This window comes from Physeter macrocephalus, chromosome 11, assembly GCF_002837175.3.
Source record: "Physeter macrocephalus isolate SW-GA chromosome 11, ASM283717v5, whole genome shotgun sequence".
Lineage (NCBI taxonomy): Eukaryota > Metazoa > Chordata > Mammalia > Artiodactyla > Physeteridae > Physeter > Physeter macrocephalus.
Genome location: NC_041224.1, coordinates 35,374,722 through 35,402,206, shown reverse-complemented (window position 1 = coordinate 35,402,206; position 27,485 = coordinate 35,374,722). Strand labels below are relative to the sequence as shown.

General features: G+C 43.4%; 1 protein-coding gene across 4 annotated transcripts in view; it reads right to left on the bottom strand.

The window, feature by feature from the left end:
* The window catches only part of DIP2C (disco interacting protein 2 homolog C), a 340,053-nt gene that overhangs the window by 46,540 nt on the left and 266,028 nt on the right, over window positions 1–27,485 (bottom strand). For all 4 annotated transcript variants that reach the window (XM_028494871.2, XM_028494872.2, XM_055087862.1 and 1 more), the window contains 7 exons: window positions 27,019–27,142; window positions 26,623–26,732; window positions 26,396–26,498; window positions 24,556–24,620; window positions 21,721–21,814; window positions 21,518–21,637; window positions 20,124–20,238 (listed from right to left, as the gene is read on the bottom strand). In XM_028494871.2, the coding sequence (XP_028350672.1) occupies window positions 20,124–20,238; window positions 21,518–21,637; window positions 21,721–21,814; window positions 24,556–24,620; window positions 26,396–26,498; window positions 26,623–26,732; window positions 27,019–27,142 (731 nt within the window). The remainder of the gene's footprint in view (window positions 1–20,123; window positions 20,239–21,517; window positions 21,638–21,720; window positions 21,815–24,555; window positions 24,621–26,395; window positions 26,499–26,622; window positions 26,733–27,018; window positions 27,143–27,485) is intronic.

Genomic DNA, 27,485 nt, shown 5'->3' with positions numbered 1-27,485 from the left:
GTAGTGTATAGCAATAAACGTCTGTTGACTAGATCAGGGAACAAATAAATTAAAACATTTCCAAGATCATGGATCTTATATCTGCAAGCTAAAGACTCTTCAATGTAAGCAAAGTGAGAGACTGCAATTTAGGTAAACATCACATTTGTTTCTCTAATTTTCCATATACAAATGCTTAAGGTAGTTTTAGGATCTAAAATATGGACTTTAAATAGAAGTTTGCTATACGGTTTTAAAGTATCATCAAAGTTTATAATGAAACTAGAAACATAAATGGGGAAACACAGAAGTTAAAATTTGCAAAAAGAGATCTAATTTGAATCAAGTAACTGGTGTATTTAAAAAAGAAGCATATGTTATATGTCAATTATATCTCAATTTAAAAAAATAAAGAAGTATAAGACTCTGAAAATCGAACTATTCCATCTGCAACAATCAAAAAGAGTAGTGCTGAAAGGATATAAAAGGAAAGTCGCCCAAATAATAAGACCCACATGAAACCACCTGGAAATGAGCCCCAAACACTGGAATTGATACTGATCTCCTGGCTTTTTCTTTTCCAAAGATCCCAACAAATCAACACTTTAAAATGAAAGACAGAGGAGTCCTGCAGGAACCCTCTGCGGCCAGGGCTCCCTCACCCTCATCCTCGTTCAAGACCCCACATGAGAGTCAGAAATCATAAGCCTAAGTACCTGCTGTATGTTGAACTGTGTCCCCCCAAAAGACATGTCCCTGTCTTAACTCTCTGAACCTTGAATGTGACCTTACTGGGAAACAAGGTCTTTGCAGAAGTAGTTAGTTAGGAAGAGATTATGGGTCTGCAAGCCAAGGGTTGCTGGTACCACCAGAAGCCGGAGGGAGGCCCGGAACAGATTCCCCATCAGAGCCCCCAGAAGGAACCAACCCTACTGACACCCTAATTTCAGACTTCCAGACTCCACAACTGTGAGAATAAATTTCTATTGTTTACAGCCACCCAGTTTGAGGTACTTTGTTATAACAGCCCTAGCAAATGAATTCTCCAGCTAAGTAATACAATTTAAAAGTGCACCAGTTTTAGGACTTCCCTGGTGGTGCAGTGGTTAAGAATCCACCGGCCAATGCACGGGACATGGGTTCGAGCCCTGGTCTGGGAAGATCCCACATGCCGCGGAGCAAGTAAAGCCTGTGTGCCACAACTACTGAGCCTGCGCTCTAGAGCCTGTGAGCCACAACTACCGAAGCCCGTGCACCTAGAGCCCGTGCTCTGCAACAAGAGAAGCCACCGCAATGAGAAGCCTGCACACCGCAATGAAGAGTAGCCCCCGCTTGCCACAACTAGAGAAAGCCTGCGCACAGCAACGAAGATCCAACACAGCCAAAAAAATAAATAAATAAATTTAAAAGTGCACCTGTTACATCTCAAATAAACAACCTAACCTTACACCTAAAGCAATTAGAGAAAGAAGAACAAAAAGACCCCCAAAGTTAGCAGAAGGAAAGAAATCATAAAGATCAGATCAGAAATAATGAAAAAGAAATGAAGGGAACGATAGCAAAGATCAATAAAACTAAAAGCTGGTTGTTTGAGAAGATAAACAAAATGGATAAACCATTAGCCAGACTGATCAATAACAAAACGGAGAAGACTCAAATCAATAGAACTAGAAATGAAAAAGGAAAAGTAACAACTGACACTGCAGAAATACAAAGGATCATGAGAGATTACTATAAGCAGCTAAATGCCAATAAAACTGGACAACCTAGAAGAAATGGACAAATTCTTAAATAAGCACAAGTTACTAGACTGAAAGAGGAAGAAATAGAAGATATAAACAGACCAATCACAAGCACAGAAACTGAGACTGTGATTAAAAATCTTCCAAAAAACAAAAGCCCAGGATCAGATGGCTTCACAGGCAAATTCTATCAAATATTTCGAGAAGAGCTAACAACTACCTTCTCAAACTCTTCCAAAATATGCAGAGGGAGGAGCTTCACAGGAGAATTCTATCAAACATTTAGAGAAGAGCTAAAACCTATCCTTCTCAAACTCTTCCAAAATATAGCAGAGGGAGGAACACTCCCAAACTCATTCTACGAGGCCACCCTCACCCTGATACCAAAACCAAAGATGTCACAAAAAAAGAAAACTACAGGCCAATATCACTGAACATAGATGGAAAAATCTGCAACAAAATACTAGCAAACAGAATCCAACAGCACATTAAAAGGATCATACACCATGATCAAGTGGGGTTTATCCCAGGAATGCAAGGATTCTTCAATATATGCAAATCAATCAATGGGATAAACCATATTAACAAACTGAAGGAAGAAAACCATATGATCAACTCAATAGATGCAGAAAAAGCTTTTGACAAAATTCAACACCCGTTTATGATAAAAACCCTCCAGAAAGTAGGCACAGAGGGAACTTACCTCAACATAATAAAGGCCATATATGACAAACCCACAGCCAACATCGTACTCAATGGTGAAAAACTGAAACCATTTCCTCTGAGATCAGGAACAAAACAAGGTTGTCTACTCTCACCACTATTACTTAATTTTGGAAGTTTTAGCCACAGCAATCAGAGAAGAAAATGAAATACAAGGAATCCAAATTGGGAAAGAAGAAGTAAAGCTGTCACTGTTTGCAGATGACATGATACTATACATAGAGAATCCTAAAGATGCTACCAGAAAACTACTAGAGCTAATAAATGAATTTGGTAAAGTAGCAGGATACAAAATTAATGCACAGAAATCTCTGGCATTCTTATACACTAATGATGAAAAATCTGAGAGTGAAATTAAGAAAACACTCCCATTTACCATTGCAACAAAAAGAATAAAATATCTAGGAATAAACCTACCTAAGGAGACAAAAGACTTGTATGCAGAAAATTATAAGACACTAATGAAAGAAATTAAATATGCTACAAATAGATGGAGAGATATACCATGTTCTTGGATTGGAAGAATCAACATTGTGAAAATGACTGTACTACCCAAAGCAATCTACAGATTCAATGCAATCCCTATCAAACTACCACTGGCATTTTTTACAGAACTAGAACAAAAAATTTCACAATTTGTATGGAAACACAAAAGACCCCGAATAGCCAAAGCAATCTTGAGAAAGAAAAACAAAGCTGGAGGAATCAGGCTCCTGGATTTCAGACTACACTACAAAGCTACAGTCATCAAGACAGTATGGTACTGGCACAAAAACAGAAATATAGATCAATGGAACAGGATAGAAAGCCCAGAGATAAACCCACACACATATGGTCACCTTATCTTTGATAAAGGAGGAAAGAATATACAGTGGAGAAAAGACAGCTTCTTCAATAAGTGGTGCTCGGACAACTGGACAGGTACATGTAAAAGTATGAAATTAGAACACTCCCTAACAGCATACACAAAAATAAACTCAAAGCTGTTGGGAAAGCTAGACAGATGCATGTAACTCAATGAAGTTAGAACACTCCCTCACACCATACACAAAAATAAACTCAAAATGGGTTAAAGATCTAAATGTAAGTCCAGACACTATCAAACTCTTAGAGGAAAACATAGGCAGAACACTCTATGACATAAATCACAGCAAGATCCTTTTTGACCCATCTCCTAGAGAAATGGAAATAAAAACAAAAATAAACAAATGGGACCTAATGAAACTTAAAAGCTTTTGCACAGCAAAGGATACCATAAACAAGACCAAAAGACAACCCTCAGAATGGGAGAAAATAGTTGCAAATGAAGCAACTGACAAAGGATTAATCTCCAAAATTTATAAGCAACTCATGCAGCTCAATAACAAAAAAACAAACAACCCAATCCAAAAATGGGCAGAAGACCTAAACAGACATTTCTCCAAAGAAGATATACAGATTGCCAACAAACACATGAGAAGATGCTCAACATCACTAATCATCAGAGAAATGCAAATCAAAACTACAATGAGGCATCATCTTACACCAGTCAGAATGGCCATCATCAAAAAAATCTACCAACAATAAATGCTGGAGAGGGTGTGGAGAAGAGAGAACCCTCATACACTGTTGGTGGGAATGTAAATTGATACAGCCACTATGGAGAACAGTATGGAGGTTCCTTAAATAACTAAAAATAAAACTACCAGGGGCTTCCCTGGTGGTGCAGTGGTTGAGAGTTCACCGGCCGATGCAGGGGACACGGGTTCGTGCCCCGGTCTGGGAAGATCCCACATGCCACGGAGCAGCTGGGCCCATGAACCATGGCCGCTGAGCCTGCGCATCTGGAACCTGTGCTCCGCAAAGGGAGAGGCCACAACAGTTAGAGGCCCACATACTGCAAAAAAAACCCCAAACCAAACCAAAACAAACAAACAAACAAAAAAACTACCATATGACCCAGCAATCCCACTACTGGGCATATACCCTGAGAAAACCACAATTCAGAGACTGTCATACAGAGTGAAGTAAGTCAGAAAGAGAAAAACAAATACCATAGGCTAAAACATATATATGGAATCTAAAAAAAAAAAAAAAAGGTTCTGAAGAACCTAGGAGGACAGGAATAAAGATGCAGACGTAGAGAATGGACTTGAGGACATGGGGAGGGGGACGGGCAAGCTGGGACGAAGTGAGAGAGCGGCATGGACATATATACACTACCAAATGTAAAATAGCTTTTGGGAAGCAGCCACATAGCACAGGGAGATCAGCTCGGTGCTTTGTGACCACCTAGATAGGTGGGATAGGGAGGGTGGGAGGGAGACACAAGAGGGAGGAGATATGGGGATATATCTATATATATAGCTGATTCACTTTGTTATACAGCAGAAACTAACACACCACTGTAAAGCAATTATACTCCAATAAAGATGTTAAAAAAAAAAAGTGCACCTGTTTTCATTTTAAAAAGCCACATGAAAGCAAAATGCTGGATCAGCCCAGACATATCCCAAGTATGGGAAGACTGAAGAACTCATCTGTGGTGACCAGCAAGTACCGCACACGAGAAGCCGGAGGGAGAAGTTCCTTTATGACCCAAGAGTGTACAGTTTGTCTTAGTTATGAGATCAACTTTCCTACGTTTAATAACAGTAAGAATCAATATTTAAATACATTAAAATCATGAACTCCATTTGCTACTGGAAATTTTCAATTACGTCTGTAAAATGGTAGTTATGGAAGACTGAGTTTACTCATCTAAAATGTAAACCGATGGCACTGATCTGGCATTACTGTAACCTACGCTGTGTATTTATATTTATTAGAGTCCCCTGCTAGTCAGAGACACTCAGACACCTGGGTTCTCCCTTGGCAGATTTACAAAACACATGCAAGAAGGCAGAACAGAAGCACCTGAATTCCTAAGGCACAGTACTCAGCCTTGTTGCCCCGCTCACTCAGACAACTGCATTCCCAGTTCTGTCCCCCAACCTCTCTTCAGGACCTGCTTGCCGACAGCCCCTCCCTCCTGATGGGGGAGCTGTGCTCAGTTGGTGCTTCATGTGTCGGAACAGTCCTGAGCCCTTTACACACCGACTTACTCACTACCACAAACCTGCATAGGCACTACTATTCTCCCATTTCACAGATTAGAAAACCAAGGCACAGAAATGCTAACTTAGTTGCTTGTGTGAGTGGTGGGGCTTGGGGGGATTCAGACCCACAGCAGAGCCCCTGCCCAACCATCCTGTCTCCTTTCCCAACACTTACCCTGCCTCTGGCCTAGAAGACCAAGCACTTTTTAGTTCACTGGAAGTTTTCTTTTCGTGAACTTTTAAAACAGCGATATGAGTAACATGTGAGCACACCCTTCGGATGGACAAAGCAAGCACTGCACAAGAACACACAGCAAAAGGTGAAAGACCCTGCTTATCCTCCAGCCCCTCCAGACCCACTCCCTCCCGTAGGCAGCCACTACCCACACTAAATATGAAGTTCCAGACTCTTTAATACCCATTTACCTATAAAATACGTGCATACACAAATGTATTTACATCCACAGAGAAGCAGAACCGCAACATGCACATTCTTCTGCAACTTGCTTTTGTCACCAAATACCTTGCAGATCTTCCTACAGGAGTGTGTGCATATGAACATATATAGTATGCATACTGGACACATCAATGAATTGACTTGTTTTAATTATTAGATGGTGTTCAGTAATATATGTTTATTTTATTTCATTTAATTTGTATGCATTTGGAAATATTTCTGTAAGATACATACCTAGAAAGGGGATGGAGGAATTAAAGAGCATATACATTTAAAATTTTAATAAAGCCTAACACCCTCCCAAAAGACTAGGTCATTTTGCAATCCCACTAAGAGTGGATGAGTATCATTACTTTTTCACTCACTAGACATGTCTATTGCACCGTGGACGTTTACGAGTGTTACGAGTGTTAACTAATCTCTTTACAGCGACCCTGTGGGACAGACACAACTGTCCCCCACTCACAGGCAGGAAGGGCATCACCAAGGCAACAGTGGTGGGGCTGGCCAGGCAGCATGCTCAGAATGGCTTCAGAACACCCGTGCCTTCCACCTCGGTGCTAAGCTGCCCTCAGCCTTACCCGTTTCCACACACTCGTGCCGACACTTATCACCAACCTTATAACTGTTCCCAATATGGTGAGTAAAATGCATTCCTCATTGTTGTTTCAATTTGCATTTCCAGGATTATTAACCAAGTCAGATGATCTTTTTCTCCATTAACACCTTCCTAGGAAATAAAAAGTCCGAGGAGATAAACTAGGTGAGGGAGGAAAAACCAATCCCAACAAGCAAAATTCCTAGGAATTTCAGAACATCCACTTTCATGATCAAAAACAGTAGATTAAATAATGGCCAAGACAGCCACAGACCCATGTGTCAACTTTCAGGTTCAATTCCAAGGTGAACGGTGTGCTTGTGTCTCACAGAGAACATGAATTACAGGAGGAATCGTCCCGGCAATCTCAGGACTACGCAGAACTGGTCTTCACACTCTGAGAAAGCACTCAGCTAGGAACGGCCGACACTGCCGTGGCGGCGAAAGGGGAAAAGACCAAGCTGAAGCCAAGGAAGAGGGGAGTCATCTCAGCGCTCGGCCTCACGAAGAACGAGCTGACGGGGATGGCCTTCATTCGGGCAGTTTGTACCCACTGTCCACTTGCCATGCCATTTCCAGCCTCTGTAACACGCTCGATGTGCCTTGAGCTGACCATACTTCTGCCAACGCCTGAAGAAAGAGCTCCTATACATGCAATGAACACATCAGCAGTTTGCAAACAGCTGGCCAAACTCAAATGTGCATTGATGCCAAGTAAGTGGGGTCAAGTCAGCAACAAGGGTTACGAGTACTTCCGCTGCCAGGATTCAACCGGGTAACTACACCTCTTTAGTGCCACCGCCATCCTCCAGGCCCTCGGACAGGCAGGACAACAAAGATACAAGGTTGAAACACAGTACTCCCCAAGTTATGAGTTATTTTAATGTAATGTTCTCTCTTTTCTCTGATGAAAGCATTAAAAAAAAAATCAACCCATTTTAAGAGCTATATAACATAGAAAGGAACATTTTCCCTATATCACATCCTCACCTACCCAGTAAGTATGCAGTTATCAGATTTTTTTTCCTGCTAAATATATTATTTAGAGAGGCTTAATTGTCTCCCAGCCAGAAAAGGGATCACACCATACAAATTGTTTACAAGCTGTGTTTTCCATTTGTCCTGGCTACTTTTCCACGTCAGAGGGCAATCAGTCAGAACCAGCCAGGAAACAGCCTGCAAGTCCAGGAGGCTGCTTCCCAGAGTCCACTCTGTGCATCTCGGTCTCCACCAAAGCAAACTTCTGTGCGCAACGCAGTCCAACACCAAACACAGCAGAACAGACTCAAACACACGTGGTCAGGACAAGATAACACTGTTACTCTGCTCTTTACTGCTACTTCATTAAGTCATTTTAATTTAGATGATTATCATCTCCAAACTATTTTGTGTTAGAGAAGTTTTAAAATTTTATCTAAATTTTTAGATAAAATGACAAACGACATATTTTTATCTTCTTGTGTTTTAAAAATAAGATTATGGATCTCCAAACTCTGACTTTTTTGGGCAGTCAAAAACATTCTTGAAAACCCCACTTCAATTCATAGGCTGTGTTAACTGTTTTTTCACTCTGGATCACTGGTTTGTTTGCCCCTGTCAGAAACCGTCAAATTTCAGCGTCAGATGGGTGCTATATGCCGAGTACAGTCCCATGTTTGGTGTCTTTGCCTGTGGTTTTTGCCCAGCTTTCTAACTTCTGTGTTAGATGTTTTCAAAGTGGAAAATATTTATGGTGGCAAGGGGGTATCTTCACCATTCTTTGGAATTACTGTTTTAATTACTGTGTTATATAATTATTACCTTTTTATCACCAAAGTGTCAAGGTATTGAAATAATACCTTGCAGTTCAAAGGGCTACATAAAGTTTTTTTTTTAGTTCAATCAACATTATCACAATGTAGATTTTAAAAAATGGACTCTATCATCTATATTCTAGAGACAGAGACATAATCAGACAGTGACCAAGGAGAAACCCCCCAGTTTTGTAATTCTACTGATGAGTTTAGGCATCACGAATCCATATTTCTCCAATAGTTTTTATTCTACAACTAATCTTCAGAGAAAAAGAAAATACAAAACATTTACCTGGACGATGACAATTTTAAAAAGATGGAAGCGGATTAAATACCTGGGTAAAAATAAGGCTCCCACAGGAAGCCAGGGCAGACTTCACAGAGTAGCGTGGCTTCTTGTCATCACCCGGTAGACACGTGTGCAGGTGGACACTTTAGATACGCGTAAACAAGGGCACACAGGAAGACAAACACACGTAAATTCAGGCACACAAGAAGACATATGCATGAAAATAGACACACGTGCACTCAGACATGCAGGGCAACGGACACTCACCAAGACGGACACATGTGAAGACAGGCACGTCTCCTGTCCTTGTTCCATCAAGTTCTCTGACTCAAACATCCTGCATAAACCCCACTCATTTCCTGGGCTGACCTTTGTTTCCTCCTGGGGAGCATCCTTCCTGAGGGGAACGCTGACAGGGCGAGTCTTGGTGTCAGACACAGCCTGGGCAGCACACCTGGGGGCCCAGACCTTGGCTGGGCTCCTGTTGCCAGCTCTCCAGGGTGCCTGCACGTCCCGCCTGTTTTCAAGCGGGAGGCCTAAGATGACCATGATCTCTGTGCACCCCAGAGCCTTCCACATTCCCTTTCATGTAGGTGAGAGGTGTTCCGTTGTCTCCAAGAAGAGTGACATCAAGATACTTAATGGCCATGGCCACGGGCACCAACCCACCAGGCCCGGCGTCCACTCTGGCAGCACCAGCTCAGACCAGCTCGAGAAGGCTGGCCCTGCACGGCATTCCGGGCTTCCACCCAAACCCACCGACTGCCTATGCAGCTCTCTTGTAACAACTCAGCTTGCAGATTTACAAACATTATAAAAGAAGAGAATCACAGAGTTATACGTGTTCAGAAGGGCCAAGGCCCTGTAAATCTGAGCAGTGGAGATGCATCTGCAATTTTTCTTCACTGAGGACCATAGGCAACAACTGAGTGCCATTTTCTACTTAAGTGGATAAAAGCCAAGCAGGCAATCATCTGCTTCCAGCTCCTTACCGCAAGTTCAATCTCTTCTTCAACGCAGGGCAGAACAAGCTGTCCTGGGAAGGTTATTCAAGCACAGGACACAAATGCTCAGATGATAGCGCAAAGGAAAACATCAGCCCCCAATCCCATTGGAGTGAAGGGATCAGCCACAGAATAGGGTGACGTGGCAGCCAACTACTCATTTGTTTTTTTTCCTTTTTCCTTTAAAGATCATCCTTTGAGTAGTAGACAAAGTGAGGACTGCAATGCTTCCCATGCTGACTTTATAACATTTAAGAAAACGTCCATTTTGTCCTCACACCAAAATCCACAGGAGCAATGACTAGGCCTCCTGGACCCCCAGTCAAAACGGCTTGAATAGAATGGATCAAAGCTATTTTTACTTAATAACCTGGCCTCTGACCTCTTATGTGTGGAAAGTTCACTTCAAGTTTTAGGAAGAAAATAAGCACAAAGTATTACAAAATGAGTGTAAACACAGGCTCATTTTCCAAAAGCAAGACTTTTTCCAACCTTTCTGTGGACACAGTCGTGTCTATGAACACCAGGAACTGGGAACTTACCCTCTGTTCACAGGTCACAGAGAACAGCCCGCAGAGGAGGACGTTCACAAAAATGTAAGTGTGAGTGTTTTCATCAAGTTTGCTTGAAAATGATGTAAGCACGTAAGAAACAAGGACAACGAAAGAAACAGGTTCTAAACAGGAGTCTAGCGTGTGTTTCTCTCCTAAAGCTATTCACCCCTGAAACAGAGCCCTTGTCACCCGCTTCACCTCCAGGCAGAGCCTGAGAGCGACAGCCGGGTGCAGAGGCCATGTTCTGCACAAACAGCACTCAGTAGCTCCAACATGCAGCACGTGCATAATAACGAGATAAAAAAAGATGACAACCATCTCGGTGAGACTGAGAAATATGATCAAGGCGAGGGAACGGAACATTAAATAAGAAGCGACCAGGGGGCTATTTAAATTTTGATCACACCATTATTCCTATTTCTACCTAGAAGACTAAAATTGTACCTTTTTTTCACCTTTCACCCCTGTCCTTCAGTTTACTCAGGAACCTGAGAGACGCCAATCACAAAACTGGTGGTCTGAGAAGACACCCAGCCAACCAGGGCAGGCGGCTCTGGGGAGGGGCTGTGGAAGCCAGATGACTGGAGCCTGAGAGCTGTGCACGCGGGCCGGGGGCAATTTTACCGTGTGTGCTCAGTGCAGAAAGTGAGGTGGCAGAACCCATGTCCTCCTATGTTTATTTATGTCTGTGTTCTACTCAACTCCTGACTCTCCACGGCTGTGCATGCAGCGCATAAAGCCCACACATGGCTCCGGGGAGCCTGGGCAGAAGCAAGTTTCCTGCACAAACTCTGGGGTCCAGAGCTTGCTCCTGTGGAACGGATGAAGCCCCTTCCTTCCCTGCCGTTAGAACATCACCCTGACAGCCTCAGACTGCTGCCCCAGACCCCACCTGTGTCCACGCCTTCTCCCTATCTCTCTCCCTCCTCCTCTCCCCCCGACTTCCTCCTTCTTTCTCCCACTCCTTTTCCCCCCTCCCTGCCTTCCTCCCTCGTCTCAGCCTTTCTCATGACCAGCCTCATGGGGGCCGTGGAGGGTGAGAACACAGCTTTCTGCTGGTGCTGTTTTCTCAGGAGACCAGATTATGATACCGTAACTCTAGGCTGTTAGCTGCACCTAGATCATCAAGTAAAATGAAAACAAACAAAACCCCACATGACTACTCGCAGGTAAAACTGCAAGGTAGCATTTTCCTGCTTAGGTGGGTGTGCACGGCCTGTACACAGACACGCGGGAAAAGGCTCAACTCTTCACAGCACTTGCTGCTGGTAAATTACGAAGGGTCATCGTAAGTGTCTGGCAAGGGACTTTTACTTCTCACTTTACATATTTTTAATTTTTCTTTCATTCATCTATTAACAAAATATATACTAAGCACCAACTATTAACCAGACAGAGACAGAGAATAAACAATAATACCCCAGTAAATCACACAGCGCATGAGAAAGTGGCAAATGCTGAGAGAGGGCATCACAATGAGTCGCACAAGCGTGGGAGGGGCGCGTTCACTCTAGGGGGTGGTGGTCAAGGCAGGCCCCGCCGAAGTGAGCAAAGACAGAGCTCTGGTCACGCTACCCTGGGGGCACACCAGGTAGAGAGGGCAGCTGAGACCAGGAGGTCTGGTTGCGGGGAGGGAGGATGGGGCAGTGGGAGAAGGGGCCAAGACGGGGTGTGGCCAGACTGCATGGCCTTGTGGCTCCTGCAGGTTCTGGTCAGGAAGGAGAGCAGGCAGAAGGCTGGGAACCCCGGTGAGGAGGCAGGAGAAACAGCTGGGCTTGGATGTTCCCTGGTGAATGGGATGGGATGTGAGAACAAGAAGGCTGGAGGCCAGCGGGAGGTGTGGGGTATGTTTACACATGGCTCCACTGAATGGTAAGTAAGAGAGGATGATCACGGGGGTGGATGCTTAAACTAAAAATCGTGACCACTCTGTCCCCCACTCTTCTTCCCACGTGAAAGGAGAACTGAGTCCACAAACAGTGGCCAAGATCCAAGAGATGAAGACCAGCCCTCGGTCTTTGCATGCCCCTGGTCTAACCTGAACTTCTCATGGACAGTGAACAGATGTGAAGCCTTGAGGGAGCGGCTGGTGGGAGCAGCAAGAGGGACAGTGGTTACACACAGCCTGAAGCAGACATGGGTGTGGGCACCAGGGCCTGGTGTGTCAGACAGAGGTAGGAGGCACAGATATCCACGGCCTCGTTTACAGGTGAAGAAACAGAGTGTCTCAGAGGCTAACTGGTCCATTAGAAAGTAAGTCTACAATCTGCCTTTTCTATCAGATAAGGTGGTTGTGAAAATCAAGATGAGAAGACTGAAAAGCACTCTTTCAAATGTACACAGTTCTGGACAAACTCAAGGTAAACAACACCACGGTGAACACTTGGCAAGCACTTGCCCGTCTTGAAATGTACCCTGAACTCTGCCCCTAGGAACTCTCTCCTATTGGATATGGTGAGCATGAAGTTTGTCATTTCAAGTCACATCAAAAACCAAAATGGGTTGGCAGGTAGCACACTGGAGTATTAACCACCGTGAGAATCTCTGCATGTGGGAATTCGCCGGCTGTTTTGGGCCAGTCATCAGTGATGCTCTGTTCATTTTACTGCAACCAAGTGAAGTACCACTTCCTGAGGCACTCCAGGCAGATGTGTGCCGCCTGCAGGCGCCGGCTCTCCAGAATCACAGGGCACCTCTAGGACACGACATCACTTGGCCAAAGCCACAAAAGAACAAGACAAAACCTCAGAAAAAGAACTACATGAAGCAGAGATAAGCAATTTACCAGACAGAGCTCAAACTAATGGTCATGAAGATGCTCACTGAACTCAGGAGAAGAATGGAAGAACTCAGTGGGAATTTCGATAAGGACACAGAAAATATAAAAAGAACCAGGGCTTCCCTGGTGGCGCAGTGGTTGAGAATCCGCCTGCCGATGCAGGGGAAACGGGTTCGTGCCCCGGTCCGGGAAGATCCCACATGCCGCGGAGCGGCTGGGCCCGTGAGCCATGGCTGCTGAGCCTGCGCGTCCGGAGCCTGTGCTCCGCAACGGGAGAGGCCACAACAGTGAGAGGCCCGCATAACGCAAAAATAAATAAATAAATAAATAAATAAATAAATAAAATAAAAAATAAAAAATAAAAAGAACCAAACAGAATTGAAAAATAACAGAAATCAAAACAACACTAGAGGGACCCAAAAGCAGATCAGAGGATGTGGAATGGATCAGTCATCTGGAAAAGTGGGTAGCAGAAATCATCCGATAGGAACAGCAAAAAGTAAAAAGAAAGAAAAAACATGAAGATGGTTTAAGGGGCCTCTGGGACAACATCAAGTGCATGAACATTCACACTATGGGGTCCCAGAAGGAGAAGAGACAAAAAACCTAGCTGAAGAAATAATGGATGAGAAATTCCCTAATTTGGGAAAGGAAACAGACATCCTAGTCCAGGAAGCACAGAGGGTGTCAAGATGAATTCAAAGAGACTCACACCAAGACACATTATAATTGAAATGGCAAAGGTTAAAGATAAAGAGAGAATCTTAAAATCAGAAAGAGTAAAGCAACTATTTACATGCATGGGAACTGATACAGACTATCAGCTGACTTGTCAGCAGAAACTCTGCAGCCCAGGGGTCTGGCAAGATATATTCAGAGTGCTAAAAGGAAACACTCAGAACCAAGAAGACTGTACCCACAAAGCTCTCATTCAGACTTGAAGGAGAGAGAAGAATTTTACAGACAAGCAAAGTTATAGGAGTTCATCACCACTAAACTGTTCTTACCAGAAATGGTTTATGGTTTCTAGGCCATAACTAGAAACAAAAAATTATGAAAGGAAACATCTCATTGGTAAAGGCAAACATACAGTAAAGGTAATGGATCAACCACCTGTGAAGCTAGTAGGAAGATTCAAAGACAAAAGTAGTAAAATCATCTCTAACCACAATAAAGTTAAGCAACACACAAAATTAAAAAAATGTAAAATATGACATCAAAAACAAAATGGGGGGGAGTAAAAATGGAGTGCTTTTAGAATGTGCTCAAACTTAAGTTTGACCATCAACTTAAAACAGACGCATATATACACAGGTTGAAATATATGAACCTCATGGCAACCACAAACCAAAAACCTGTGACAGACAGGAGAATAAGGAGAAAGGAATGAAACATACCACACTGAAACAATTCTTTTTCTTTTGCTAATACCTTCTTACCCTACCCACCTCCTGCCTACAGAAACCTTCCATTTTGTACAACCCCTAGGAGCGTCTTGCCACTTGCTAGATGGGATGCAGCCCAATTCATGAATTGCTTAATAAAGCCAGCTGGACTTTCAAATTAAAAAGAAACAAAGTTGGAAAGAATGCTGGTATGTCTCCCCAAAAGGAATAATCCTTTTTACGAAGTGAGTGATCACAACTCAATGTCTCTGCTTTAGAAATCTGGATTTTTTTCTTTTTTTTAATTGAAGTATAGTTGATTTACAATATTGTGTTAGTTTCCAGTGTACAGCAAAGTGATTCAGAGATATAAACACACACACACACACACACACACACACACACACACACACACACACACACACCCTATTCTTTTTCAGATTCTTTTCCATTTTAGGTTATTACAAGATACTGAATATAGTTCCCTGTGCTATACAGTAGGTTTTGCTGTTTATTTCACGTATAGTAGTGCATATCTGTTAATCCCCAAATCCTGATTTATCTCTCCCCCACCACCTTCCCCTTTGGTAACTGTAAGTTTGTTTTCTATGTCTGTGAGCCTGTTTCTGTTTTGTAAATAAGTTCATTTTTATCATTTTTAAAGATTCCACATATAAGAGATATCATATGATATTTGTCTTTCTCTGACTTACTTCACTTAGTATGATAATCTCTAGGTCCATCCATCTTGCTGCAAATGGCATTACTTCATTCTTTTTTATGGCCGAGTAGTATTCCACTGTGTGTGTGTGTGTGTGTGTGTATATATATATATATATATACCACATCTTCTTTATCCATTCATCTGTCAATGGACACTTAGGTTGCTTTCATGTCTTGGTTATTATAAATAGTGCTGCAATGAACAATGGGGTGCATGAATCTTTTCAAGTTAGAGTTTTTGTCTTTTCCAGATATATGTCCAGGAGTGGGATTAATTCTACTTTTAGTTTCTTAAGGAACCTCCATACTGTTCTCCAGAGTGGCTGCACCAATTTACATTCCCACCAACAGTGTAGGAGGGTTCCCTTTTCTCCACACCCTCTCCAGCATTTATTATTTGTAGACTTTTTGATGATGGCCATTCTGACCAGTACGAGGTGATACTTCATTGTAGTTTTGGTTTGCATTCTTCTAATAATTAGCGATGTTGAGCATCTTTTCACGTGCCTGTTGGCCATCGTATGCCTTCTTTGGAGAAGTGTCTATTTAGGTCTTCTGCCCATTTTTTGATTGGGTTGTTCATTTTTTTGATATTGAGCTGTATGAGCTGTTTGTTTATTTTGGAAATTAATCCCTTGTCGGTTACATCATTTGCAAATATTTTCTCCCAGTCAGTAGGTTGTCTTTTTGTCTTGTTTATGGCTTCCTTTGCTGTGCCAAAGCTTTTAAGTTTAATTAGGTCCCATTTGCTTATTTTTGTTTTTATTTACACTACTCTAGGAGACGGATCCAAAAAGATATTGCTGCGATTTATATCAAAGAATGTTCTGCCCATGTTTTCCTCTAGGAGTTTTACAGTAGCTGGTCTTACATTTAGGTCTTTAATCCATTTTGAGTTTATTTTTGTATATGGTGTTAGAGAATGTTCTAAATTCATTCTTTTACATGTAGCTGTCCAGTTTTCCCAGCACCACTTATTGAAGAGACTGTCTTTTCTCCATTGTATATTCTTGCCTCCTTTGTCATAGATTAACTGACCAAAGGTGCATGGGTTTATTTCCTGGCTAATTTGCCTAGTTTTGCTAATAAACTTTTAATCTTTTTAAAGAAAGATTTTTATAAAAGATTTTTAAACATGTTTAGAGAAAACAATGAAAAATCCTTTGCTTCCTCCTGCCTGCTGATCCACATAGCAGAGGCACATGTGCTGGTCTGAGAATAGGCTGAAGACCTCAGGTTTACCTTGCTTTCTGGAGGGCTTTCTACTGAAACGTGTCAATACCCTGCTTATATAAACCACAAACTGCCAAAGCTCTGAATCTCCTATTGTCTATATTTTGTCTGTTTGGAACTATTTATTAAACTAGAAAAGCACCTCTTTTTCTTCATGTGTAAAATGAAACCAGATGAACATCCTTCTAGCACTAAAGCTCTAGGTTGACTACATGTAAGTGCAGTATATGCATCTTACTTTTTCTCTGAAAATAAGAGCTTTACCACTAGACAATAAAAATTCCATTCATTACTTTGGCCCACAGATAAAGTCCTCTTAAAGAAGAAAATTTATTTGAAGAAAATAAGACCTGATGTTGAGTCTCGTTCAATTCATGCACATCATTTATTACTGAGGGGCAGGGACAACATTCTGTAAACTAATGGAGATCTCAAACTATTTATTAGCTTATTTGATGCTGATGAGCTAACAGTATTGGCTTCTTGATAATGGCACATAACCTGACAAACTGAATAACAGCAGCCACAACTGGAAGATCATGAAGAAGGTTTAAAAGATCTTTTTTTTTTTCTGTAAGAAGAATAATTCACTTGTCCACCGTTTGAAACTAAGAAGCCTACTTTTTCTTCACTTGTCCTCCCTATGAGTATCCTTGTCCCTAAAAAATAACTTAAAGGTTAAAAAACTTATTAGGAAAATATAACTGATACAATGTTATAAATGGTTACTCCCATATGAAGATAGTTTTTGCAAGTTTGAAAGCTTTCTGTATAGACTGTTAACAGCGTGGACTGCACTTATATCAGCTAGAGTAAGAGTCAGATGTGAGGCAGAGCCTATAAACATCATTTTTTCTTTTTTTGTCTAAAGTTGTAAGAAATGCCAATTCTCAAGTCCTACTTTTAAATGTAAATAAGTGGCATTTCATTCTAATGACATTCTCAGACGTCAGTCAGGAGGCTGTGTTAAAATGAGGTCTTGCCAGCACTACAGTATTGGCTTCTTGATAATGGCACATAACCTGACAAACTGAATAACAGCAGCCACAACTGGAAGATCATGAAGAAGGTTTAAAAGATCTTTTTTTTTTTCTGTAAGAAGAATAATTCACTTGTCCACCGTTTGAAACTAAGAAGCCTACTTTTTCTTCACTTGTCCTCCCTATGAGTATCCTTGTCCCTAAAAAATAACTTAAAGGTTAAAAAACTTATTAGGAAAATATAACTGATACAATGTTATAAATGGTTACTCCCATATGAAGATAGTTTTTGCAAGTTTGAAAGCTTTCTGTATAGACTGTTAACAGCGTGGACTGCACTTATATCAGCTAGAGTAAGAGTCAGATGTGAGGCAGAGCCTATAAACATCATTTTTTCTTTTTTTGTCTAAAGTTGTAAGAAATGCCAATTCTCAAGTCCTACTTTTAAATGTAAATAAGTGGCATTTCATTCTAATGACATTCTCAGACGTCAGTCAGGAGGCTGTGTTAAAATGAGGTCTTGCCAGCACTTCTAAATTGCCTTGGCTGGGAACTACAGCTCTATGGAGTAGCAGGTTATGGTCAGCTCTATTGAGTATGTTCTTATGTACCTTATAAGAATGTAAATCAAACAACAAAAATCTGAATTTGAACAAATTAAATACCATTTTTTTCATGTCATCTTCAAAAAAAAAAAACTCCTTTGCTCAAACCTTCACCCTCTGCCAATCAACACCGGCATAATCTATACAACATATCTTAAAGGCATAGAGAATACACTTTTAGGAAAAGCAAATGAGCAAATCATTTGATCAAAATAAGTCTACATGAATGAATCATTCATTCCGTGAATCATCTGTGGCAATGGTACTATTTCACAGAACTGTGGAATCTTAAAAATTTACAGGTAGAAGGAAATTGAGAGATTACTGAGTCCAAGCCCCTTGTTTCTTGGTGGAGGAAACCGAGGCCCTGGAGAGAAGGAATGTGCCCAGGATCGCGTGGCCAGCCACCAGCAGGCGGGGCTCAAACTGGGACTGCTGGACCCAACATGCTTCCGGAGGCTGAGTCCCCTTAGAGTCAAATTAGACACATACTTGAATACTGATTTCTGCAGGACAACGTGATGGCAAATTTGCTACTGCAATCCTGATGTGTTTGGTACTCCAAGGTTGGACATAAATGTCAGAAGATTATTTGTTGCAAACCTTCTCTTTTGGGGACGACAATGCCATCCTTTAAAAAATGAAGACTGGATTCTGGTTAATGGTGCCATATTTCCTCATCAATTTAAATTATGTTACAGACTTTTAATTTCTGGTTCACTCAAAATTAAAAGTTGCTTCTGGGGACTTGCCTGGTGGCGCAGTGGTTAAGAATCCACCTGCCAATGCAGGGGACACAGGTTTGGGCCCTGGTCCAGGAAGATCCCAAATGCCACGGAGCAACTAAGTCCGTGCACCACAACTACTGAGCCTGCGCTCTAGAGCCCGTGAGCCAAAATTACTGAGCCTGTGTGCCACAACTACCAAGCCCACGTGCCACAACTACCGAAGCCCTTGCGCCTAGAGCCCATGCTTCGCAACAAAAGAAGCCACCGCAATGAGAAGCCCACGCGCTGCACCGAAGAGTAGCCCCTGCTCGCCGCAACTAGAGAAAGTCTACGCACAACAATGAAGACCCAACGCAGCCAAAAATAAATAAATAAATAAATAAATTTATTTATTTATTTTTAAAAAGTTCATTCTGATACTTTAAAGATTTTCACTTTCTCAACCTGTTAGGTGGTCTGGTTAATTTCACATTAACAAACTCCTAAAAGCATCAGAAGGTGTCTCTTTTAAGGGCAATCTTTTCATGAATATTTTTGCGAATCCCAACCTTTCAGTAAAAAGAGCAGAACTCATGCACTTTGTGCACCGAAAGCTCTGTCATCCACTGCTACAACAGAGCACACTGTTGTGTGCTGACACTGACACGAAATAAAACATACTTAGAGACAGAACCCAAAGATGTTGGGGAATTAGTCATGTATAGGCTGCAAAAGTCTGGGTGATGCAAACCCTCCTTTCTCAGGTTAGTGTGGATAACTGGGAGCTGCTGACGGTCACACAGGCCGCTCTGGCCCTTCTCACCCTGGGCAGGGTGAGCTCTTATGAGCCGTAACCACGGCCTGTCCCTGACAGGCCCCAATGGCTCTGAAGCAGGCAGTGATGCAGGAGTGACCTAGGACCAAGGGCACTCACTGTGCTTGCTGGCCTTAGCAAGAGCCCCAGAAGCCCAGCCCCACACAGCGGGAGATTCCAGGCCCCAGAGCCCTCTGATGTGCTGCTGAGCTGCTCAAAAGCTCAGAAAACCAGTTTTTAAAGTGCAGTATGTGCAGTATTGCAGAAAATGAAGATGACATAAAACCCGCATGTCCAAGGGCACAGGGGTGGCCACAAAAATTTCGTTTCATCCAACATTTACTCTGTTCTACCCTCAAGTTAAACCTGAGCCTAATACAAGCAAATGTAAATGTGCGTAACCTGCCAGGACAAAGTTCACTGCTCAACGTGCCTGTGGACAGACTTCCACTCACTCGGGAATTACAGCGAACCTCCAGAGTGAAAAGTGAGTTTCTAACTAACGAATCTAGACTATTTAAGATAATCCATTGTAGAATACACAAGAATAAAACCTCGTCTGGAAAATCTGGGTCCTGTTTTTACTCTCACACTAAGATGAACTGCGATGGCTCCGGGTCTCTGTTAGCTGCTGAATGAGACCCCTCCCCAGGCTGCCCACTTGAGTTAACACAGCAGTACCTCCTGATGGCCACAGTGAGAGCCTCTGGTGAGCTGGCGCAAGGACAGATGACCTCCTGGCGTAGACCTTTACTTTGGAAGACGTTGAGAAACGCGTCACAGGAAGAAATAGACCCTAAAGGGAAAGGGGGGATGATAATCAGACCGGCGAAGCAATGTGAACAATTAAAAGTATCCCATAATATAAAATGCTTTTGAAGTTAGGATTTAGGCACATGTGGAGTTAGGCAGCATGGAAGAATACTTCATTTAATATATAACTTACCACTCGTGTTACAATGAAAGATAATATTATTCTCAAACACAGAACTCAAGAATTTAAAAAATGCAACTTCTATACTTAAAACCTTTTTGCTGACTGAAGAACTTTAATAACTTTTCTGAGACATGTTCTACCATTTTCAACATGCATGTTCCAAGAAATGAGTAAATCAAAACCCAACTAAATGAAGAAAACATTTCTCTATATTAATAGGAGTGATGAGATCAAGGTATAATTAATAGGAACCTATCAGCTAAACTAGCTCCTAATACAAGTTTACCTTGCTTCCTGTAAGACATATTCCTCTGAAGAGTTATGGGCAAAATCAATTGTGTATTAAACAGCCCACAATTTATGGAGTTATTTTGTAAATGGAAGAATCATTTATAAAACTAATACAAAATCACCTGTTTGCAAGTCCACTTTTGCATATCAGATGTTCTTTAAGAAAGTATATACTGCTTTAATTTACAAATATATATGCTGCAGAGTTTACAAATGTGGTCAGAAACATACATTGTTCATTCAGTTCACTTCATTCATTCACTTTGCTTCTTGCTTATATACTCTTCTCATAAAAAACAAGCTAGCTGGGTTTTTGTTTCAACTGACTGAAATATTTCTCAAGGTATATTAACAGTATTCTGTGGAACTGCTAATTTATTTTACCTAGTTAATTTCTGCTACAGGATTTGATAATAAAATTCCATTAAAAATGACAAATCAAATTTCCTGATCAATAAAACTACTATGGACCGTAAAATAATAATAGTTAATATTTCTTGAGCGTTTATTATATCCCAAGGAACTGTACATAGGGATTGCTTCATTTAATCCTCATAAAATCTGATGACTGGGTACCATATTGCAGCTAAAAAAAGGAGAAGAATTTTAACAAGTAAGTTATGTTCTCTTCAGAATCAGGAAATGGAAGGGCTAGGACTCAACCCCAGGGCTGTGTGTGGACCTTCAGGCCCTGGTGGCCGTAGGCTACGCTGAGTAATACTATTTGGCTATTATCTTAAGACCACTTCTTCACTAAGGTAAAGACTAGAAAAGGGAAAAATCAAACCCCAGAGAATGGAACCTGGAGAATGAGGCCCCCTCCTGACTGCCTGGTGCCTTCACTTACAGGGATTTGCGCCGTCGGCCACTATCAGCATCCGGAGAGAGGAGAGGTTGATGTCTCTCTGATCCCTGTGTGCCACCAATGCCCAGTGCATGTCCCTGGATTTGACACAGGCCACTTTTGCTGAAGGAGAAGCAGGGGGGAAGTGAGTCACCGCCTGTGCCGGAGGATGGCGTGACATTAAAGGGGAAGCCTCTGCAACGCACCTTTGTACTGGCAGACCTTCTGAATCCAGGACAGTGGGTTCACCTTCATCAGCGAGTACGGGATGCTGATCACGTGCATCATGTTCATGACGCTCTGAAAGCATGACACTGGGCAGTGAGTGGGGGAGGGCTCCATGTGGGACTCACCCTGCTGCCAGGGGCTCCCTGGCGGGGGGGTGGGGACCACATGGGCATCTCACTGGGGATGATCCTTTAAGAGGCTGTGAGAGTGGAGGCGACTTCTCAAAGCTTGTCTAGTCCTCCCGACTCCTGCTTCTACTGATACAATTCAAGAATCTAAGTCCAATGGAAGCAACCTAAGTGTCCATCAACAGATGACTGGATAAAGAAGATGTGGCACATATATACAATGGAATATTACTCAGCCATAAAAAGAAACGAAATTGAGTTATTTGTAGTGAGGTAGATGGACCTAGACACTGTCATACAGAGTGAAGTAAGTCAGAAAGAGAAAAACAAATACCGTATGCTAACTCATACACATGGAATCTAAAAAAAAAAATCAAAGTACTGAAGAACCTAGGGGCAGGACAGGAATAAAGATGCAGACATAGAGAATAGACTTGAGGACACAGGGAGGGGAAAGGGTGAGCTGGGACGAAGTGAGAGAGTGGCATGGACATATATACACTACCAAATGTAAAACAGCCAGCTAGTGGGAAGCAGCCGCATAGCACAGGGAGATCAACTCGGTGCTTTGTGTCCACCCAGAGGGGTGGGATAGGGAGGGTGGGAGGGAGATGCAAGAGGGACGAGATATGGGGATGTATGTATATGTATAGCTGATTCACTCTGTTACCCAGCAGAAACTAACACACCATTGTAAAGCAATTATACTCCAATAAAGATATTAAAAAAAAAAAAAGGATCTAAGTCCAAATCCTTTTCTTATAAAAACTTAAGTTGAATGATCATTTTTTTATTGGCCTTTCAGTCTTGAAGCTTAATTCTCTCTGGTGTATTCTACTCATTTTTATTCACAAAATTAATTTCCTTTATTAAATGTTACACTGAAATCCAAGGAGCAGTGGAAAGTTGTCTTAACGCCCTCACTCTTCCATCTAGCCTGGATCATGTAGACCAGCACCCGTAAAAGGTTTCTTTCTTTAAAATGGATGACAAAAACTAACTTTTTAAGTAAATGGTCAGTCCTCACACATTGCAGCTGGGACTCATACACCTGAGTGGCTGCATGCACAGACCTGGCAGGAAGCGACCACAACATGGGGAGCACTGGACAAGATCCCCCCTGGTCGGCTCTGCCCCCGCTGTGGGTGGAGGTGGAGAGAGAGGGCACGGACACTCTGCAGAGCGCTGGTCTAGCTCAGAAGCTCTGCAGGAAGATGACCACGGGCACCCTCCCCCGCACGGGTGAGCCTGCTCACCGCTAGCGCTCACCTCCCTCACCTCGCGCTTGCTCCCCATTTCATACTGGGGGTGGGAGCATCTTTCACCATAAAGAAGGTAAGATGCCTTGGAAGAGTGCATGCTGCCTAGCCAGAGACCCGTCTCGCTCTAGAAGGTGGCAGCCAGAGACAGACTCAGAAACCACCAATCCCGGAGGCAGTAATCCAGAGCATCAGTAAGCAGGCGGGTGACCACATCAACAAGACCACAGAGCTCTTGAAAGCAAGACTGTCACGAGAGAACTCTGATGGCAACGGTCATCAAGCAAGTAGATGGGCCAGGCACTCACTGAACATTCAGCCACGTGGTTCTCACAGGGTCAACATTCCCATTGGACAGATAGGAAAACCGAGGTGCAGAGTGACTCAGGCAACAGACGATTCTTGGGCACAGGAGCAGGTGATGTCCCCAGAGTCACAAGCTACAGAAGGAAGGACCAACGTCCAACCTGGGTTCTCTGAGGCTGTGCTCTTCCCATGACACCAGCAGGCCACGGGGAATGTGTGTGTGGGGCTTTGTTTCTATCTCACCGACTAGTGTCCGGATGGTAACAGAAGGAAGCTGGCTGGGCCGGAGCCCCAAACCTTTGTCTATATGATGTCTGCATAAATTCTGGTTTATCAAGAGACAACAAATCCCTCTTTTTAGAGTTATGTTCCTATCACTCATGTAAAACTACTAGAGTTTTCTGCTTCTAAAAAGATATAAAGTTTCAGATAAGAAACTTAAAAAGAAAAACGGGTGAGTGGAAATCATCACATATGAAACAGACATAGGGGGATTTGAAGCAGTGATGCTACACATATTTCTTAAGTGCTAAGCATATCTTAATAATAAGGTTATCCCTCTATTAAAAGTGCCTACAGCTCTGAATGGTCATCACTTCTCAAGTGGCACTAACAAAAATGAGACATACATTCTCTGCAACTTGTGTTGAATTTTTGGCCAAGGAGAAATCTCAAAGTACTTTCCCCCCTGCAGCATAATTCCCAAAACGTTCATTAAACAATGATTCACAGAAAGATAAAACAAGAATTTTGTAGCCAGGTCAGATGTATGGGCAAAGTGACCCAAATGCAAGACATCAACGTTTCTGCACAATCTGAAATGCCAACCGCGGGAAGAAAGATCCTGAACTTCCCTGAGCCTAAAAAGGCCGCTCTCTCTCACAGCCGCAGCCTCAGAGCGTAGGCCCACGATGCAGGCAAGCAGCTACTGACCCACTGGTTTGCTGAGCTCCTGGAAGTTATATTAACTTAAGACTTCTAAAAATGGTAACTTTTCTTTACAATGTGGGAGGAAGGGGCTTACCCAACCTGCTGTGTACACAGATCATCATTCTAATCCCAACACTGAGCACATTCAAAGTTAAACAGGACACTGCAGAGCAAGGGGCATCTCACTTACTGTTAGGATTCCGTGCCAAAGCCCAACGTCTTTCTTGAAATCCAACACATTCACAATTGTTTCAGCTATACAAATAAAAAGAGTCAAAAATTTTAACGAAAGATGGTCACAGACCAAAGGACAAAAAAAATCCAGTATCATATCAGTGGGAAGTAATGGGTCTTAGAAAAACATCATTTCACTGTCTTTACAGAAATGCTGCAGCCTCCAATCAGACCCATTTAAAATGCTGGCCTGCCTGGGAAGTGTTTCTAGATGAGTATTCTGACACACAACTTAACAGCAATAGCTCCTCACAGCATCACTTAAAACGCCTTATTCCTTCTCCTTTTATACATTGGGTTGGCCAAAAAGATCGTTTGGGTTTTAATGAACTATTTGGCCAACCCAGTATTTGTTTTCCCTCTCCCTGCCTTTTTCTTTCTTAAAAGATTCTTTTCATTTCCATCACATGTTCTCCCAAGATAGGGAAATGCTGTGTAGTTGCAGGAGGAGGCAATTTCCAGCAAACCTGCCACTAGAATGCTCGCCAAAGCTTCAGTACCGAGTGCCTCACCCCCTTTCAAAAAGGGACATTCAAAATACACAGCCTGTATTCTATCTTAAGCAAGATTTTTTAAAGTGGAGAATCAGGAAGCAAGTATGTATCTATCTTCCCCAATCCCTGCAAGAGTGATGGCCCTGGACCTTTAGGAAATTAGGGCAAGGAATACAGGTCATGAGGTTGTGAGAAAAACTAGAACTAAAACTGAAAACAGTGACAAACAGGGTGGTGATCATTAGAGGCAGTGTGTCTCCACATGTGAAAATGTCTGGGAAACTTGTCCAGGGACCAAACATCAGTGGAACATCTCCACGAGACAAGTGAACTGTTCTTAAAAAGGGAGACTGCCAGAAGGATGGGGAGAGAGAGAAAGCAAATGAGAACAGCAAAAAGAGAAAAGTGTCTCATCCATGGCTCGTGACAGACGCTTGGGTACTGGGAAGAGACTCCAGTGTGGCGGGTGCCTGCGACGTGGCCAGTGCGGGGACCTGATGGCAGACACTCCAGAGGAGGGAGCTGTGGGTATGTGGGGTCTGATACTTCCTTCCATGAGCCCGTCAGCACTGTCAACATGGTTACCTCCAATGACCCTAACTCTGTGCCTCCAGGACGACCCCAAACAGGGCAAAGAAAGCACATAATGGAAACCAACTCTTTGACTGTGAAACGCAGCCCCAGAATCCAAGTCAGTTGCGGGGAGGGGAGTGCACTGTAGCATGGGCACTTTTTTAAAGCTCCCAAAGAGGTTCCACTGTGCAGCCAGGAATGAATACACATCAATGGTGTCAACTATCTGTTATGGCCTAGACTGTTTTCTCCCAAATTCCTACGTTGAAGCCCTAACACCACGTATAAATGCGCCTGGAGATGGGGCTCTAAGGAGATAATTAAAGTTAGATGAAGTCATAGGGTGGGGCCTGATCCAATAGGAACGGTGTCCTTATAAGAAGAGGAAGACACACCAGAGCTCCCTCTGCACACAGAGGAGAGGCCGTATGAAGACACAGCCAGAAGGTGCCGTCCACAGGCCTGGAAGGGGGTCTCACAGGAACCAACCCTCTGGCACTGGATTTCAGACTTCAGCCTCCAGACTGTGAGACGTCAACATCTGTTGTTTAAGCCCCAGTCTGTGGCGTCTGTTTTGGCTGCCAGAGCAGACTAAGACGCCAACTAAACAATCCAACACACAGACCTTCGGTGGAGCCGCACGATTCTCCGACTGACTAGTGGGAACAACACTCATCTCACAGGGCTGGGGTCTGGGGTCAGGGTCCCCCAGGAATGGTCTGCCCCTACCTTCTGTGTAGCCACACGCCTGTGTGAGGGCCTGGCAGTGGGTCAGAAGCGCAATCCTCGTCACGGTCACCCCAAGCACACTCCCATCCTTGCATGTCTTGTACTGCAATGAGAAGGTGCCGAGAGGGTAGAGCTCCGGGCCCGCACCCACCTCTGACCCTGAGCTGTGTAAGGGTTGCAGTGCGTGTCACTCAGTTCCCCAACCTCGTCCAGACCCAGCAACTCACCTCGATATACGCAGTGTCATTATTTGCATCCTTAATGTGCGGGAACCAATCTCGAGGAGGTTTAGAGAGATGTTTTGACTCTGTGACAAACCATAATAGCTTTGGCCAACCTTGGAAATAAAGGACAAATTCCTTTCAGGCAAGCATCCCCCAGAAGACAGGAGTGACACCACCTTCCCGTTGGTGGCATGCTTCACAACAGCACAAACCAGACCAAATCTCTGGTGTTTCCATCAAGTCTAAGGCCACGGCTAAGGTGCCGTAAGCCTCCTGCAGTTACAGCACATCACATGCAGGCTGAGAGCATGTGGGGTGTTATCTGAAACCTCGTGTGTGGACGGTGTGTTGGCACAGATGCCTCGGAGCACATCCTCCCCGCCCGGCACTGAGGCTCACCTTTGAACTGTGGGATCTCCCCCGTCGGGCTCTTCGGCAGCCCTTTGTGGCAAGCGTCGCTTGTCAAGGCTACAGTCACTCCACAGCTTCCAAGCAAGAACCCGATCTGCTGGCTTCCTGCGTCCTGGGAGACGGCGGCAAGGAGAGAAGGGTCACGAGCAGAGGTGATGGCCGCTCTCCTAACAAAACACGGTCTCGCCCTCGGGCCCCGGGATGGCACCAACCTCCCTGAGCAGAGGTTCAACCAGAATGCCAGGGCACGGGCTGGTGTCTGCACAGCTGGGGTCAAACCTCAGGCTGCCACTTGCCAGCTGCCTGACCTTGAACAGGGCACTAGCTTGGCCTCAGTCTCATCACCTGCGCTGTGTCCTTGGCTGGCTGTAAGGGATGCACACGGGGAGCACAGAGTGTGCTGCACTCAGGGGGTCTCGTTCTGTTCCCCTCTGGTTGCCCAAGACCATGACCTC